Below are 20,104 nucleotides of genomic sequence, written 5' to 3'. Positions count from 1 at the left end.
CACCACAATAATTATTTCTTACTGTTCTTTGGAATGTCAATTTAGCTAAATTGCTGTTGCCCTTACTGCAGAACTTGCAATGAATTCTTATTAAAAAGACAGATGTGAAGATGCAGTGGATGTGAGAGGCAGGGTGATGATGATGATGATGATGATGATGTTGATTGTCTATTCAATGTCTATAAGTGTGGATATGTACTGCAAGTCGATGAGTCAATTCCTCAACACGCAGTGCTCATACTTGGGTGGTGGGGATGCTCATTGAACATTTCATGAAAAATAATAGAAACAGTGAATGGCGGGCTAAATTGACTCTCCCCCAAAGTCAGCTAGCATATGCAGCAGTTTACCCGTGCTCTTAGTGAGGATATATGGGATTGAAAGTGGATGGATTGCAAATATGTAGCGTAAAGACTTTTCTGTAGTTGCGTAAAACAAGAGTACAGGCAACTGAGAGAGGGACGAACTGAAGTGGTGATTGAAATGCCACTTATAAGACCTGTAAGAAATGTGACAAAAGCCGAAAGATAAAGGATGGGGCATGCAATCTGCAGCCAAAACGAAAACTGAGAGGACAGTGACACATGGAGAGCAAACGAGAAAATAGAACAAATACACAGTGATGCATGCAGATTACTGCAGCAGCAATAGCAGAGATGATGTTCATGATTGAGTGAAGATTAATGAATAAAGGATGACAAGTGTGAGAGGCGCACATGAGTTACACACTGGGAGGTTTCTTATTTTTCTTTTTTTTTAACCTGAGGAAATAAGAGGATGAGGTAAATAAGCAGTGGGAATAATTGGAACATAAGTGGCTCTTCAGCAGTAATGACAAGGCAAAACTGCTCATCAAATAAAAATCATTTCAGTTTTTAGTAACCTTTGTCTCACATCAAAGGCATATTGCTACTTTTAAAATTAGAGAGGACACTACTAGGGAAATAAAGGGAGAGGCAGATTGTTCTTTATTGTGACCACGTCAAAGGCTGGCAGCAATTTGACAAAGTCTAAACCTGCTGTAATTATGTAGAGACAACTGACGAAATATCATTGTGACCTTATCCATCGTGAGACCAAAGAAACTTTAGTGGGATACATCTCATAATTTACAGCACGCAACACACTGCATATAAGTTCCGAAACGAACATTGGACGTCATCCATCAACAGGAACAACTTTTTGTTCGATTGCACTTAAAGAGACCAACATGGGTTGTGACCTTATACAAATTGATTTGGCATAAACCATCATTATAATCTTTGGTATTTTTAGGAAATGTTCCAGAAACTAATTGTCATTAAAGGTGACTGCTACCAGAAAAGCAGAAATGTACTCTTACCCAATCCACATACTGAGCACCCGTTGATTCATGTATTTGCAGGGCTTTTTTCAAATTTTTTTTGGGGGGGGTTAAGATGGGTAGGGGGTCAGTGTATTATTGTTTTCTTCAGTTTTTTTTGGCAAGACTTCTTTGGGGTTAAAAAAAATGCAATACATTTCTAATGGTCTATAATTTTATGCAGATTTGCTGGCTAGCCCGGGACGCATAAAATCCGAAATTAGAGTACGAAAAAAAACTGACCTATAAAACCATGCTTACGTAAACGCACCTATAGGACATTTTCCATTGATAAGTCACTGAACTTTGGTACCGCCCTGCAATATATGAAAAGGAATGAGCCATGCTGGTGAACACTTTGTGAAATGTCAATTATGATCACAATGCATATCAGTTGGGTGGAAACAAGGAAGCAAATATTGTTTGGTGGCCTAAGTTGGCACATCGTACAAAAAAGACAAAAAACACGACCGGTGGGACACGAGGGGGGGAAAAAAAAGAATGCTGTTGGACTTAAAAGAAGATGTCCAACACACACACAAATAAATAAATAAATAAATACAATTGCGATGGTGCGACCCATCGAGCCTTGCTGCTCCTCTAGTGATAGCAGGCGCAGGTGTGCGCTCACGCAGAGGGATGCAACTCGCAAATGCAAACGTTGCTACACTGAAAAAAGTAGCCTATTCAATTTTTGTAATTTCTGTACATTGTTTGCACATGTTTAAAATGTAATAAACTGGCGTGTATCACAGTAAAATCTTTTTAAAAAGTTCCTAGCTTCTTTGTTGTGGCTTTGAACCCCAAGCCCCTTTTCTTTTTAATTCGGATATGTACATCGGTTCCACATGACTAAATTGTGTTTAACATATCATTTAAATAGTTTCAAGGAAGTCGAAAATTATGACAGTTAACCACTTTTTAATCATGTGCAGCCGATATACATGTCCCAAAGTTGTTCTTTTTTTTCCAGTTGATGCATTTAAGAACATTTTTTTAAGTGTGCAGTGCTGAAGAAATTGAGCCACTGTTCAGTCTTTTATTGACAAAAAAATACAACAAGTGAAAAGCGATGATTTATTTAGAAAAAAAAAAAAAAAAGAGTGGTTGTGTCCTTTGTTTATTCCTCTCGATTTACGAGTGGTAAATCACCAGCTTCATTTAATCCCAGAAGGGCACTTTAAAAAGCATGAGCAGCGTCTTGATAAAAGGGCAGACAAAAAAATTTAAAACAAAGTTGTTGCAAAATCAATAAATATAATCCGCACGATGAAGGTTTGATATTAGTGAAACAAGACGCGTGTCAGAAGCATGATCTTCAATTCACCACCTCACCGACTGCATCGCTGAATTTTCTTGACCCAAAGCTTCCATACATGTGCACACTTCTCCCATCAGTTTTTTTTTTGGGACAGTCACACACTTAAAGCAGGACATTGCATACCTATCTTTCAAGCCATATTTTTTGCATACGCGGCATTGATAAATCCAGCCACTATACACGTGCGCACTTTTTCCCCCCGTCAAGTCTTTTTTTTTTTTTTTTTTCAATTAGGTACACACTTTGCTCAGGAAGCTGCGTGCGCATCTTTCAGACACCGTTTTGTGTGTACACTGAAAAAAATGCTGTGTTGAATGTTACTTAATTTTATTTCGTCAGGTGTTTGCACAAAAAAAATCATCTGGAACCAGATACATTTATCTATAGTCTACTGGATGCAGATGATTATATTTCGTGCAGCCACTTGAAGAAATTGAGAAAATTCAACACAAATATTTTTCAGTGTACATAGCATTGATAAGTGAGACCCCTGGTCCGTATCCCCCACTAATTATGGGGGTCCACCTTACCTTTAAACAGAGCCAGAAGGCCTTGGCATAGAGTGCCATGAGAGATCCTTACGCTTCGTTCACACTGGACGTGAAATAAACTGTGGCGTGGCATGCCTCGCCCGAGTTTGATCACGGCTGTTCAATCTTGAACACTGAATCTTACGAAAGTTGTAATTTGCCCTTACATATCTGTACATAATCTTACACGTTGCACATTATTTTCGAATGGCTGCTGTCACGTGAACGGAAATCTGCGATTTATGGCGCACATGTATGAATAGGTGATTCCACCTGTACAAATTATGCCGAAAGTGGACAGGTATGGGTGTTCATTTGTGCATTTGTGTGTCCCTCGCGCCACATGTATCAGAGAAGAGATGGGGCATTACTTGTTTTCAATAAGTGGAAAAGAACCACTTTCTTCATTTCCTACAACAATGGACGACATAGCAACTTTATTCTTGTTGTCCCGCAAGTCTCACCAGCAACCACACCTATGAGAAGCACACAGCTGCTTGTGAATTTCACAGCCTTCTTTGGAATACGTACAATACACTTCAACCGGACGCTTCTAATTTATTTTCCCAAGTCACGCAGAGGATAATAAGGACGAAACCCCTGGTCTAGACACACCCAGGGCATTCTAGAAGACAAGCGGGACTGAAAAAAACACTTCCACATTTGTGGCCCTTCAGCACGTCACTATTTTATATTATTTTTCCTTCATTGGGACATGTGTCCTTTGCTTTTGTGGTAGATCTCTGAAGAATAAAGCTGCTAGTCAATCAGACAATCAGTGAATTGGTATCACCTGTGGTTGTTTTTTGTGCGCTGTGCAATGTCAAACTTGGGGCACATAAATGACAACAAACAGCTGTAATCAAGTAATGCAAATATACTTACAAGATAAACCAACTTCTTCGCTGGTCTGCGGTCTCTGTTGCAGGACGGATTGAAAAGCTCACGGGTGCCAACAGACTTTCAGCGTGTCTTTCATTTGCTGACTCTAATTGGCTTTGGCTTCGCGGCTGTGATGCGATTTTTGTTGCATTGGTTTGATTTTGCTCAACTTGAGCGACAAGGGGTCGAGGCAGATATGTATGCGATTGCCCGTTGGCTCCAAGGTCGCGCATCCCATCCCAAGTCCAGCGTATAGTCGCCCCTATTCCAATGATTTTCCAATCATGCTCATTTTTTTTTAATATAGTACATTCATGTTATCAATTTTAGACGAATGAATAAGTAAATTAAATGAAATCTATTTTATCATATTATTTATTTAAACAAAAAATACACCATGCATTGCTTTAACACTGATGTATTACATACAGAAGGTACGATAAACGTGTGTATCCAATACGGTCACGGCTTACCTGCATGTATCAGCTTTGAGTTCGATTAAACAGGCCCACGTCTATTTCAGGATTAATACTTTTGTGATATTTTTGTTTAGAAGTTCAATGAGAGTATTTTTCCACATAGAGTGGGTGCCTTGGAACAATAAAGTTGGGGAAACAGTGCCTTAAAATAGCAGCTTTAAAAAGCAACATTGTTTTGCGGTCAAGCGAATCAAAGTTCTGCCATTGCCTTGGCAACCCAGGATTGCCCACTTTTGGTGCTGTATGATTTTAGTGTACCACCTCCGATGTTTTCATACTACCATCATATATCGTCGCTGCCCTGTGAAAAACATTTATGTCCATTTTTTTTTCTTATTCTTACATGAATGGTGTTTCCACATTACAGACTTAGTATTAAGGTGAAAATAAAATGTAAAAAATCAAAAATTGGACATTGACAGCAACGATATGGTACATTACAGTTGAGGATTATTTGCAGTGCTTGTACGAACAGAGTGCTAATTTCAAGACATTATGGTATTCTTTTTGCCTGCAATTGACTGGCTGCCTGTCTAGCATGTGACTCGCCTCTTGTCCCAAGTCAGCTGGGATAAGTTCCATCTTACTCGTGACCCGAATGAGCACAAGCAGCATGTTAAATGATTGGATGGGCAGATGTTATACTTTATATTCCTCCATCCATCCAACCATTTCCCACCAGTCGTCCTTCAGGGTCAGCAGGAGCCCAGCGCTTCCGACTTGGGACGAGAGGCAAGATTGGTTATCATGGCGCGCGCGGGACTCTTTAGACGAACAACCGTACGATACTCACATTCTCACCAATAGGAAATGTGCAACTTTGAATTCGAGATGCATGTCTTTGGAATGTGAAAATATTAGCTCCTTTTCAACAATTGCACTCATCATAGTTGCACCTTCTTTTTTTTTTTTTTTATTGTATTGATGCATTTAAATTATATCGGGCTATAGGTAGTTTGTTTTAGACCACGGTGGTCTGTTTTAGACCAATTGCGACATTGTGACAAAATTGCTGATGTTTATTAATGCTGGGACACTTTGATCCTTGTGAGACTTTAACATGACATTATTTCCTTTCTTCTTTGTCTCCCTTTAGGCTGATGCCAAGATGGTGTGTGATGTAGTTAGTCGTATGGAGGACACAGAGCCTTACTCCAGCGAGCTTCTTTCCTCCATGATGCGTCTCTGGTCCGACTCGGGTATCCAGGAATGTTTCAGCCGGGCTCGGGAGTACCAGCTCAACGATTCAGCGCAGTAGTACGTCCGTGTGTGTGTGTGTATGCGTACACGTGTGTGCGTGTGTTCGAACTTGTTACCTCGCAGGATCTCCTTTTGGCAGCTATTTGTCATTTCCAAATGTCTGCATTGTTTCATTCACCTTTATTCTGTATCCTACATAATGAAGGGACAAGGAACAAAGGGTGGGCATTTGACTAAATGTCCTTAAACATTTTGGGGGAAAATTAATAAGAATGCATCAGTTAGTGCAGATCACATTAAAATCTCAAAACAAGTTCATTCTTTTATACATCTCAAAACTGGATCAATCCAAATACTGTACCAAACAGGCACAGATACACACTCAAGCCTACATAATCCTTGCATCATTATTTCAGGCTGTCCCAGTCCATCATCGCCGGCAGCAGCCAATTGGCGTCGATAATGTACTGACTCCCGTCACACGCAAGCAAAAAAGTGTGAGAGTGGTGACTGGTGAAATCAAAACAATATGGGACAATGTCATTGCGGTCTGTGGGACCGAAAGGTATACAACACTTTGCTTAATTTTTTTTAACTCAATTCTGCTTCTCCTGCGCCTGCGGGTGACATAGTAAGTACATTCAACATCGATTGTCTGTTGCCCACAACGACGGATGGACGGACAGACTGGGCTGGCCTGAAATAATTATGGAAGGATGATTGACGGACTGATGTGCCCACCTCATGCATTTAATAAAATAATCCATTCATAATGACTGTGGAGCAAAAACAGATCAAATGTATATGCCACATCAATTATTCTTGTGAGGCTAACAATCTAAATTCTTGAAACAAATTATTTACGAAATGGTTCATGAGAATAAAGGATAGATGACCAAAAATGATTAATTTATTTGCCCCCTTCTGAAATTCTTATTTTGCTTGCACTTTTCCATTTTTTAATGTTTAATATCATCAAACAAATGTAAAGATCAGACAAAGATAGGCAAAGTAAACATAAAACGCAGTTTGCTACTTGCTATGCTACTATTTCGTTCTGCTTGGTTTATTGAGTGGAAAAAATATTCAAAGCTACCTGAGCCTATGTGAAAAAGTCTTTGCCCACCTTGTTAACACAGGAATTTACTGTGGCTAATCACATTTTTCAGTTCATTTTCACTGACCACACCCAAGCCTGATTCCTTCCAGACCCGATCAATCAAGGAATCACCTAAAGGGAACCTGTCTCATACAGTGAAGTCATACAATGAATTTTTTTTTAATTAAAGTGCAAAAAAATGCCATGATCCAAAGAAATTCCAGAACAGATGATTAAAAAAAAAAAAAGTAATCTATCAGTCTGGAAATAGTTACAAAATCATTCCTAAAGCTTTCGGACTCCAGCGAATCACGGTGAAGGCCATTATCCACAAATAGCTACTTCAGGACCTGGATGACTTGCTGTGATTGATGGAACTGAATTCTGCTCTTTACAGAAAGTCCTGAGGGAGAATGTTTGGCCATCAATTTGTAACCTCAAGCAGCAATGATTGAAAAAACATCAGCAAATCAACTTCTGAATGGCAACAAAATTAAGCTTTAGTCGAAGTCCAGACTTGGATTTGATTGAAATGCTGTACATAACCTTGAAAAGGGCGTTTATGATAAAAACCCTCTAGTGCCTGTTCAACTTACGGCCGGGGGCCAAATCATGCCCGCCAAGCATATTGGTCCGGCCCGAGGAAGATTGCCCAAAAGAAAAAACACAGACGTTCGCCACATGTTCACATCCTTATGTTATCAATAAAAGTAAAAAAAAAAAACAGATCCGAAGTAACAGACAATCAGACTAAACCCACCATGACACGGGGGGCCTGACAACTAACAGGTAAAACAAAGAATGAACCGACAATTACTGAACGAAACCAGGGAACTTACATGACATTGAGGATCACCTGGATAAGACACGAGCTGCTGAAGGAGCCGACTGGTGATGAGCACAGGTAGAAACAAACAAAAAAAAATCTCAGGAGCAAGACAGGACACAAACTGCAAGAAAACAAGACACCAAACATCAAACAAAACGAAATGTATTCAAAAGGGTTCCAAATTCCAAATACAGATCATGACTACAAACACGCAAAGAAATAAGAAATGAGGAAGGCGGCAAACACTTTTTCACACCACTTTCTTTCACTTATTTTTTGGCTTTGCAATTGTGTTGTGCACTCGTTCTCTCTCATGCAGATTAGCCGATGCTCGAACAGGTTCCATTAACCCGGAGAGTTCTTCAATCCCAGAGCAATCTGTGTTTAGTGTATAGAGGCACCATACCTTTAGCGACTTGTACAAAGCAACCGCTTCAGTCGGTAATCGCTCTCCAACGTGCCCCTCTCTTATCATGCTGGAATCAGTTTGTTGTGCTACTGCCTGTTGTTTCAATGAGCTTTGACCAAACGTTGCAGCTTGCAGTCACAAACCAAACCCAAACCAGTTCCAAACCCACTGACGATACATCTCCTTTCTTGGCAACAAACCTTTCGCTCTTGTTAGTGGTGGCCGTGTTATCCTAGTCTATGGTGTGTGGATCTCTGTGATGGAAAAACAGGGGAGGCCAAAAAATATGGAAGCTCCTGGGGATGAAACGTGCATTTTAAATTGTCGTCAACAAAAAAAAAACAACCCTTCAGTTAATCAGCGGGAAAAAAAAATCGATATATCATCCAGGCCTAGCTGAAACATTCTCCGTCTGATAAAATAATTTGATTTTTGAATACAATCTCTTGTACAAATAAAAATCAAAGGGGAGTGTGCACTCAAACACACACCACCCATTATTTATAATTTCCTCAATGTGATCATACACAAGCTATTACTGCACACAGTCAATTACCATTACAGTAGCATGGCTGATTTATGCTGAGTGCCAGTGCGTGGGTGGAGATGGAGACAGCGGGAGAAAGGACAACAAATGAAGCGGGGGAGGGGGCGCCTTTTACGTTAAGTGCCATGTTTGTGCATGTAAACCTTGTTCAACTGCGCACCATAGATCCTGAGAAATTACATGCAGTGACGTGAAGAAAAAATGGACTGAGCATGATGGGGGCAGTATTTCTTCTATGAGCCGAGCGCAGCAAACGGAAGATTACAACCATAATGGGACTGATGCGGCAGATACAGGACTTGCCCTTTTAATTGGATTCCCGACAGTTTTGACTGATTCACTCAGTTGTTGATTCATGAGGGGGGGAAAAAAAGAGTTTTGATATCATTGCTAATGGAAAAAAAAAACTTGAAAATCAGCACTGTGTCAGAATTTGAATTTGAATATATCAGTTGAGAGTAAGGAAAAATAAGACATCAGTCTAGTTCATGAACTTTCTTTGCTCTTTGGCCCGGGCTAAAGGGCAGGTTTCTCCTGGCTCATAGCGAAGTGTGTGGCATTTATTTTGACTTTGGCGAGCTAATTCTGATTGTGTAACTATGACTGGGAAAGTAATCCCACCAAAGAACCATAAGTAGTCAAATAAACAAGTTTTGTTCTTCCGATATTTCTTACTGGGGACAACATGGCAGACTAGTGGTTGACACATATGCCTTAAAGTTAAATACATGTGTCTTATTGCGCACATAATATCATTACATGGAATCTTGTAGTTGTTATGATTTATTTGTTATAATTTCCCCAGTCCCTTTACTATCATGAGTGGCTTGAGCTTAACTGTGTACTGTGTAAACCACAAATGCCTCATGTCCCAGTGACCCCTTCATTTGAAGGTTAGCTCATGTGGAAAATGACAAGTTGACAACAATGTAATAATTGACTACGCAGTTTTAACTGGAGTCAGTGACGGTGTACTTGCCTGACGCTGGTGCAGGCAGCGTGGGTTCCAGAGCCACTCAGTCACGGTGTGAGTGTGAATTACTGTCTTACTTTACATGTGCCCTGTAATTGACTAGGAACCGGTCCAGGGTTTAGTTTCCTTTGCCTAAAGTCGGCTAAATGGGCTCCAGACCGTTAACAGGAGGAGCAGTATGGAAAATGACGGATGGACAGTTTCAAGTAGTTGAGAAATACTGACGCCGGTCTCTAAGAGAGGACTGGTGAGCTCCACTTTCTGCTGCGGGAAGCTTTCAGCCTGCAGCAGTTTCTCTCCATTCGAGGTGTCATGCAATTAATCCTCAAAATGCAACCTATTCCTTCCAGTGTTGAAATTTGAGGGTCTTATTCTTAGATGCTCTTGGGGGCCCCCCTAGTGGCCACAGGGGGTCCAGCACGCGCATGTGTGCCAGATCAGTGACATTTGAAGCTGACCTGAAGCCTCCCAGAAACATAATGTGCAGTAAATTCAGTTTACGGAGAGGGGCTACTTTACGTTCAAGGAACATCAATAAATGATCAGACCAAATAAATCTCTGAAACGACAGTCGCTGGATAAAATCAAAGAACAAGAATCTGGAAGTTAAAACAAAGCAAAGTGTGAGGGTCACGTAAAAGAACATGAGAGATGCGAGAGATCCGAAGTAAGCGGGAAAAGAAATTAAAAATAGACTTCATATGAAAACCTGTGCCTGATGTAGTCAAGACTAATAATGCTCACATGTGAGAGCCACTTAGTGAAAACGTAAGATCATTTACAGTGTTTGTTTTAGCATAGGAGACGTAGCCGTTCCATGTGGCCAGTGATCATTTGAAGTCACGTCTGCATTGTGCGAGCATGCCTGCAACATCTATGTGTGCACAAAGGCACACCGGTCGTGTGGGCTAAATGTCACATTAAAGATTGATGGCAGCTTCCTGTTGTCTTCTGGCCTGTGGAGTCCTTGTGTGTGTGCGTGTGTGTGTGACACATATCTAACCGCAGGTAGGTTCACTTCTGTCGTCATATGCCACGTCCTCTATGCTTGCAACAATGTTTCCAGTTACGAAAGGTTTCGCGTAATAGGAAGGTTCTGTTTTAAATTCCTAATGGCGTGCGTACTGCATGTGTAATGTACGTTAGTGTCGAAAACCGCAAGTTGTTTTCTAAGAGCGCTGCCTGAAGCCTCCTCTGCCCCTTTCTGAAACGGTTGCATGTTGACCTATTTACCACAATGCACATACGCGCATCTGTACATATACAGTAGCATCATTTCTCTTTATAGTGTTGATGGAGTGAGGTAGCGGTGCCACAGTCATCCTTTTACAATTGAATGTACTAATTTCATTTATTACATTCATTATATCCGCCGTCAAAACATTTTGATAAAGATATCCATCCTACTTATCCTCCCATCCATCCAGTGCTCAGTCATTTCATTCATTGTTGTTATGCTGATGATGGTTGGGTCATAACCTCGTGCATATAATCTTCCACATCCCAACGACACTCAGCGGGGTTAAGGTTTCGATCAATGTGTGGAAAAAATGTCTCATGCTTCCTGAACCCCTCTTCCACAAAACAACCAAATGAAACCTCCCGGTTGTCTCAATCGCATCACAAGGGAATTTAAGTGAAGTATGGAAATGTCCTTGCTACATTTGTAAATATAATACAGTACAATAAGGCTGTTCTTGCAGGTTTTAGTCACAGTTCAATTTAAGCTGATTCAGCAATTTTTTTTGTTGTTTTCTTTGATTGATGCAGATCAATAATTTGGTTCCTCTCAAGACTTTTTTTTAAATTCCACTACCACACAATATCTCTTTGATTAATGACCATCACTAACATAGATGATATAGTCAGACTCAGAAGTAGAGGTGTCAAAGTGAATCATGTAATCGTTTATTAGAGCCATTGTTGAACTTAAAATTGCCTAAATCCTGATTTCAGCCTCTCAACAGTAATTATTCTCTGATATCGGACTGATTACGTTTTGTGTTTCATCAAAATAAGACATTTGCAAACATCTGATTTTACTTTGGAAAGCAATGACCAAACCAGTAACTGAATTAGTTTCAAAAAGGTTGGTGAGTACAGAATCAATCCCTCGCGTGTGATATTGCGCAATTATTGTTTAATTGCTTCAATTCACTAAACCATACCAGATAAACAACAATAACTGGTTATTGCACAGTAATTGGGAATTTTTTTTTAATATAATAATGCAAACTAAAATTGTATCTGATTATTCAGTTAATCGATGGAATGAGCGATCGAAAATTGATTCTAAAACTATTCAATAGTGACAGCTCTAGTCAGAAGTTATTTTCAACTCAAGTGTGGCGGATTATGCTGTTCGTTACCTTTAGAATCCATCGGTTCCTCACTGCTGCTCTTGCGAACTATGTAACTCCTTTGCGCTTATAATGTAACAACACTTGTCAATAACTCAGTCATCGTGTTTATCAGATCTGTGAATGTGCGCCTCTAAGAAGGGATGCCAAGGAAGGAAGATTGCCCTTGTCTGACATTTTGTGAAAATAACAATAATTATTCTTGGTGTTCCAATTAATTCTCTCATTTAGATTGTATCTTATACATTTGGATCGTGATGGATCGCAAAAAGTGAAGAACTGTACTGCATGTAATACAGCATTGGCAGAATTCCGTGTAGAAGGCCACGATATGTGTCTCTTTGTGTTTCTATGTCGCCAAAGAAGCTGACAATGTTGATAAGAGACAGGCATGACTGTCATATTAAAATGAATGATCAGATCAGATTCAAATGGATTCAGGTAAAACCATTATTTAAGATGTCTCTTTCCTAATGAGGTGCTTGTCGCTGCAAATTTTGGAGGCAATAATAAAGGGATTATCTCATCGGTATAGCATAAAATTAATAAATAAATAAACACATGAATTTAGGTATTTTTCCATGCATTTGGTAATAATGTGGGACACCATTTTCTTGCATATTATTATTATAATTACTTATGGAATACTGAAAATGTGGCCCACGAAAAGAAATCCTGTGTGTCAATTTCCACAATCCTTTGCTAAAATCTGTACCAAAATTTCATAGGTGTCATAAATGATAATGTTCAAGTTTTGCAATATTTTGGGGTTAACTTTTTTTACAGTGACTCGGACAATAATTGAGCAAACTATTATCCTTGTCTTTTCATTTCAAAAGTAGTAATCCATCAATGTGCTGTGTATAAGTTATAATACGATGAGACCGTTAAACATTTGTTTGGTTTCACCGTCATAATTGCCTCTCTGCGGAAAGCCGCAATTATCAAGTGGGCTGAAACAAAAAAGGAGTTTGGCAGCCTTGCTGTAAATGATGCAGCATGTCACCGACAGCTCATCGCCATTGCTTTTCAATATGTCAGCACCGACCTGGTCACTTGTAGTGTTGTGGTTCACACAAGTACCTGCTGAGTGACCACAAACGTGAACGTGAGCATAAATGGCTGTCTGTCTCAAGATCTGCCCTGTGATTGACATGCTACCAATCTGGGGTGTAGACATCCTTCCGCCCAGTCAGCAGTGTTAGGCTTCATCCCCCCCACTTGGATGGATGGCTCTGACTTGCATATCCATTAGATCTGCCTGCCTCATGCTCGATGGCCCCATTAGATGGGCCATTCTTAAAACTGCCTCCATACTCGCCAACGGAAATGCGAGCTGTTGAAAAGTAGGAAATCGGCATTGTGTGGAATATTCTGAGGATGATGTTGTCCAGCTTGTCCAGATAACTTTTTGATTCCGCACACGCATACATCATTATCACTTCACAGCAAAGCATTTGATCTGGCTGCCTGTTGATTGAAATTACATTGCCATGTGTGACACCTTCGGAGGACATATCGCACTGTGCCTCCCACGCCGAAGGTCATAAATTCAAGTCTGCTTGAGAACCGTGCAGCATTTTGCGCCACCAATAATGTTGGCTAACATGCAAAGGCAACTTCAAACCGCACATTTCATCCACTCTTGACACACAGTGGCATGGAGCACATAAATAACTAACCTTTTTAAAGTAAGTGTTGAATGAACTGTGCATTTCTTCATCTTGGTGAATAAATTGGATGGAGATGCTGAATTGCTGTCTGAAAAAGCAATGTTATGTTTTTCTAGGTTTTTTTTTCATCATCAAACATGACAAACAAGGAGCAGAGTTGAAAAGCGTGTGGTAGTATTTTGTCACACTTGATGTGTTTGTTATGTTTCCAAATATTGTATTGTTAAGCTATTTTAGGAGAAAATTAAAACAGCCCGCTGTTTCAAAATGAAATTGTCATCCCATCTCAAAGGGATATTGCATTCATGGCTTTCTTATATTATCTTCATGCTCATGGTAATCAATCGACCTGAAACTCAGTGTGTGTGTTTGTGTGCGCATGCGTGCGTGTCTACAGTACGTGCGCGCATGAATCACCAGTTTTCCATCCTTTATCTTGTTCTTCCATTCATATAGGTCAGCATCCATCAAATGGTGCTGAGGCCACACTGTCGTTTCTAAATACATTTCTCGACTTTTTACACAAGATGAATGCAGATGGCTACATTTTCTTGTTTTCGTCGCAACTCTTCCATCTTCCTGCTTAACTATCTGTCAGCTCAGAGCATTGGCAATGTAAATATTTCTGAATAGTCAACTGCAGAGGCGAAGAACTTCACCTGTCTGCAATGACAGTTTGTGTGAAAAAATGGGATGGATTTCATTGATACTAATCGGATTATATCATCTATACCATCGTATTACATATCTAAAGTTTTGTACGGAATACGTAGCAGAATCACTTTATCCGCCACTCTTCTCACTTCAATCTTGACTCATCAAACCACCAAGTAGTTAATTTTTCATTGTTTGGTTGGCGAGGTTTTGTGCTCTACCGTTCTAGTTGAGTTACGAACTACTTTATAGCGGCTGAATAATTGTCACCAGATGAAATATAAATTACTGCAGTACTGATCTAATGATTATCCAATGGATTGGTCTTAACACATTGGGTTGGTTCGATCTCTTTTATGTTGTTAATGTTGTACATAAAAAAAATTATATCTTGAATATTCTTTAGTATAAATTGACTGTTGCGTTATTTGAAACAAATGACTGACATTAAATCAAAAGAAAATGACTTTGAGGCTCACATAAAGATCATTTAACCATCAACAGATTACAAGTAGCACATGTCTTAGTGTAAGTGCCGTCATTTAGTAGTTTGAGTTCATTCTCTTCTTGTCATGTAATATTGTTTGGTCCCTCATATTAGTGAGTGATACTGCTTGAGTGAATATTTGTTTATTTTGTAAAACCGATTTTCATACTTGTGAAAACTTTATAAATATTGAGTGCCTTGTTTGATATTTTCATTTCAGCACACATTAAAGTAGCAAAATACTGCCATGTAAAATGCTGCTAATGAACAATATGCATCTTATTTATTGTGCAGCTACCTAGACAGCCTAGATCGGATCGGCGCCGCCGACTACCAGCCAACAGAGCAGGACATTCTGAGGACCCGGGTGAAAACTACAGGCATTGTGGAGACACACTTTACCTTCAAAAACCTCCACTTCAGGTATGAGTATCATTGAATGGCTTAGTGACTCAATGCACACACAAACACAGCGAATTTGCAGCATATCCCCTGCAACTCTGCTAATACTGCCTTTAAATGCCTTTATTCTCATTTTTGGCTGTAAAAATGAGCACAACATCCAACGTTATGATTGCTCATCGTTTTTAAAGAGACATGAGTGAATTACAGCATGGAGCTGTGCCAATGAAGACGGGAGGCTTTAGTTTTCAATTTCAATTTGCCTATTTCTTGCATGTGTACATACACTCTAAAAACAGTTGGGTTAAAAATAACAATTTGGGGTCAAAAATGGACCGATCCGCAACTTGGGTCAATTTGACCCAACTTTCTTGAAAACAACCCAAACTCCCAAAAATGGGCTGTTTTGTAGAAAACAATGCAAAAAAGTGGGTCAGACTGACCCAATTTGTGTATCAGTTCATTTTGACCCAAAATTGTGTTATTTTTAACCCAACTGTTTTTAGAGTGAGGTCGTGGGTTCAATGCCGGCTGCGGCCTCCCTGTGTGGAGTTTGCAATTTCTCCCCGTGACTGTGTTGGTTTTCTCCGGGTACTCCGGTTTCCTCCTAAATTCCCAAAACATGCATGCTAAGTTGATTGGACTCTCTAAATTGCCTCTATGTGTGATTGCGAGTGCGAATGTTTGTTTGTCTCTGTGTGCCCTGCGATTGGCTGGCAACCAATTCAGGGTGTACCCCGCCTACTGCCCGAAGACAGCTGGGATAGGCTCCAGCACGTCCTTGTGAGGATACGCGGCATAGATAATTGATTGATGGATGAATGGATGGATGGATGGATGTTTTTAGAGTGTATATTCTAGGTGTACGAGACAGGGGCGGCGCCAGAACGTGGCTAATGGGTGGGCCTGGAAAAATCAGGGTGGGCATGAATTAGGGCTGTTCGATTTTGCCTAATAAGAAAATCCCGATTATTTTCTCTCAAACCCGATTTTACGATTACGATTTCTTTGTAAAATAAAAAATAATGAAAAATGAAGTATTTTATTTGTGAATGTCTTTTATTTAAACTTAATTTTTCTTTCTTTGAACTCAAAATGCCAGTTAATTTAAGTTCAATGAAGAGGATCGGCTGGCTAAAATGCAGCTTCCTACCAGCCCGACCAGAGCAGGGATGGTTCAGAATGGTTCAGTTCTATTACAGGCAATTTCCAAGTTTCAATCCTGGGCTCCTAGCTCACCATCGACCTGGCCAGTTCCGTCAGTTGATCATACGCTCCACTTCACTTCCTCACTCACTCTGTAGTCGGCTCAGATAGTCGGCTCCTGCAGCAAACAATCCCCCACCTGTGTCACTTCTCCTCGGCCAGCGGACAATCGCTTCTGCATTTCAGCAATTGGATTGAACGCGCTACTCACGTGACCGCATGACAAACTCGGAAGTAACCACCGAAAAACAGAGATCTTAATACGAAGAGAAGAGTAACAGAAAGTACAAATACGAACAGAATGTACAAACTTAACACAATACAGAAAGTACAAATGGGCTACACTTAGATACACCAAAAATAACAAAATTTGAACGTTTTTTAACATCGTTTTATCCAGAAAATTCGGTTCGCTTAACCGAGCAGCCCTAGCATGAATATTTCTCTCACGGAGCACAATCCTGTCCCAACACATCGTATATTCAAATAAAATGACAAATTAAATAATATGAAGTTCAGATCTTCCTTACACAACCACAATTATGCCATTCTTAATAGTTAATAAAATAAAAACACAACGAAACGCAAATTCAAAAATAATTGAATAATAATTTACAAAAAGTTAAAAGTATATAATTTTTTTTTTTATAATAGTTCCAGCTCAGTTGCTATTACGTGGCACGATGCACTGAATGGGCAGCCTCAGTGTCACTGAGCTGCTCTGGAACCCATCAGCCTTCCTGTCATTCTATCCATGTAATATACAACCTGGTTGCATTCATTTGCTCTCTTGGAGGACACTTACAACTGTACTTGAAGCATAAAATAGATGGGAGTGAGCCTTCCCAAATAAGACTTCAGGTAACATACTGCCTTATACCGCCCATATTCCATTACGGTCTCAAGATTGAGAAGCGAGACAGGAATGTGAAATATCTTAAGTGGAACTTGAGTGTTACAATCGATGCTAAATGGCTCAAGAAGAGGTGGTGGAGTGGTTTGAGGGAGAGAATAGCCTGAACTCTCAATTACCCATCCCCTATATGTTGTCAGAATTACCTTCCCCGTTATACTGCACATTAAAGTGGGCAGTTCCGCTTGACTTTCTGAACACTGAAAATAAACCAGTCTAAAAAAAGATGAGCCTCCCACTGCACTACATAATATTAAGAATGCCAGCCTAAAGACCACTATTATAGATGTCTCAGTCAACCGGATGTGTTGTTTAGTTTAAAAAATGCAAATCAAATCAAAAATGCCTTTCTTCAAATAGACGTCTCCTTTTTCCCCATCAGGAAAAAAAATACCAATAAGTACCGTCGGGCCGTAGTATCCCCAAGTAGCAAACACAGTTAGGGGCGTCGGTTAAAAAAATTACTTTTTATTCTTCAGCAGCAAGTACTGCATTGGGAACAAGGTTATAACATCCTGGTAAACAGACGTTTGCCAGCAGAAAAACATATCCAGAAAAACACATTCAGACTGAAGGATTGCCAGTATTAGGAACATTACTTTATAAAATAACCAGAGCTGGGCATTCCATCTATGTGACAGACCGGTCCGTCTATCCGTCTATGCCGGACGCCCGTTTTGCTGACGGTTGACGAATGACGGGTAGAATTTCAAAATAGACGGACTAAGCATAATCGGAAACCCATGTGTTTAATCCGTCATTCATCTGCAGTCCATCTTTAGTCTATTTTTCGCGGCTAGGCTTCGATGGCCGCGGCGAGGAGCAAAAGTGAGTTGTTGTTGCTTGCGGGACAGATTTGAGTGAGGGACCAGGCTGTGAACAGGCTTCCATGACATAGAGAGTCACTGTGAGTCACTCTTCCTGTTCAATTATCGGCCAGCGGGGGGAGCGGGGGTGCTATTTAAATTTGCAGTGGGAATTGTTGACGGAAGCCGAGCGGGGACTGTCCTCCCCGAAAAAAAGGTGAATGACGGACGACGGAAGGGTACCCACGCTGCAGACGGATGACGAATAACGGAAGCTCATTTTTTAGTAAAATGAGCAGCTCTGCTAACATACAAGTCGGGAGTATCTGGAGGAAAAACACACAAGCACAGGGAGAACGTGCAAACTCCACACAGTAAAACCAGAGCAAAGATTCAAAACCAGGACCTCAGAAGTGTGAGGCAGACTTGCAGCTATTACACCGTGCCGACGCATTTAATTATAATAACATTTAATAAATGTATCTTAATTTGAATAAACTTGCTACTCTATGAGGTTAATTAAATAAACACCCCTTTCCAACATTTGATGGAAACTGGTATATAGAAGCAGGGCTGTCTAAAATGCAAAGTGACCATTAACTGAGCCTGATGATTTTTTCTTAAGGCTTGTCTGTAAACATGGAAATGACCTGTACTTTCAATCTATCAGGCTGTTTGATGTCGGAGGCCAGAGGTCAGAGAGGAAGAAGTGGATCCATTGTTTTGAGGACGTCACTGCCATCATTTTCTGCGTCGCGCTCAGTGGATACGACCAGGTGTTGCACGAGGACGAGACCACGGTAAGGACACACGCACCAGAGTGCCTCTCTCGCTGTTAATAACAACAAATACAGTTAGAACAATAAATTACCGTATTTTCCGGACTATAAGCTTCTACATTTTTCCTAGGTTTTGATCCATGCGGTTTATATAAAGGTGCGGCTATTCTGTGGATTTTTCTTCCACCGCTAGGGCCGCTCTAACCGGAATTATAATACAATACAATTGCCATTAACAGGATGTGGCTACAGGTGGAGGAGTTCAACAGATGAGGGTGTTGTGCACTAAGTTAAGCATTAGGCGTTGCATTGGATGGTATGTGGAAGTAGAGCAATAAAGGGACGTTACCTGACAAACTGGAGTGGAGGCGGACAGTGAAATGAAGAGAACTACCTTATTTTCGCTTGGTTCTGTTCTGTTTTAAGTAGCAAAGTTGCCGCCCTGTTTAAAGGCAACTGTTGGGAAAGAATCTGTTCAGGTACATACATGTACACTTACGGTCCAAAATCGTTCTGTAAATGCAGTAAATATCTCATTTTTCAACATAGATATATAGATATATATAGATACCGACTTATATAACGGTGCGGCTTATGTATGTTTTTTTTTCTTTAGTTTTTTACAAATAGAGTGAGTGAGGCTTATATAAATGTGCGGCTTATGCTCCAGAAAATACGGTAATAACATCAAAAAAGGTTTTAAGACCTTCATTACAAATCCACCAATAGTCACTAAATGGTGACTCAGGTTCTACAACAGGTTCATAAGACCAACAACCACAAGGTACATACCGTTTAATTAATGTCTATGGTAATCTTTGTTGATATTTGTTATAACAAAATCACATGGATCTTTTTACTCTCCTGTTTCATGTATTGTGTATTTGTCATTATCTGTAGCAAGGTACTTGTTGCTCCTAAAACATGACATGCATTTTATTGAAATGGATGTTTTCAGACTACAGTGAAGGTTACATTCACATTTTCCTTGACTAGTTTGTTATAGAAAACACTTGACAGCTGTACTCGGGCCCAAAAATCTGTGTGTCTTATTGAAAGGAATTCAAAATGTTTGGTTAATATTGTTTATCTACTTGAGGAGCTAGAACACTCCAGGGTCTTCCCCACTTTTCAACCACAGTCTAATGCTATAGACTCTCTTTACCAACAACCATAATGAGGACAAGTAATATTAAAAAAAAGTTGTATGAAT

The 20,104-nt window shown here is 40.0% G+C and overlaps 1 protein-coding gene across 3 annotated transcripts in view; it reads left to right on the top strand.

Moving 5' to 3' along the window:
* Positions 1 to 20,104, top strand: part of gnao1a (guanine nucleotide binding protein (G protein), alpha activating activity polypeptide O, a) — a 97,559-nt gene that overhangs the window by 61,482 nt on the left and 15,973 nt on the right. For all 3 annotated transcript variants that reach the window (XM_086027192.1, XM_086027190.1, XM_086027191.1), the window contains exons 4-6: positions 5,651 to 5,811; positions 15,080 to 15,208; positions 18,783 to 18,912. In XM_086027192.1, coding sequence (XP_085883318.1) covers positions 5,651 to 5,811; positions 15,080 to 15,208; positions 18,783 to 18,912 — 420 coding nt within the window. The remainder of the gene's footprint in view (positions 1 to 5,650; positions 5,812 to 15,079; positions 15,209 to 18,782; positions 18,913 to 20,104) is intronic.

Source organism: Filicampus tigris, chromosome 4 (genome assembly GCF_054856515.1).
Source record: "Filicampus tigris isolate MCC_2025a chromosome 4, RoL_Ftig_1.0, whole genome shotgun sequence".
Taxonomy (NCBI): Eukaryota; Metazoa; Chordata; class Actinopteri; order Syngnathiformes; family Syngnathidae; genus Filicampus; species Filicampus tigris.
The sequence above is the reverse complement of the archived record's forward strand: the minus strand, read 5'-3'. Positions and strand labels throughout refer to the sequence as shown.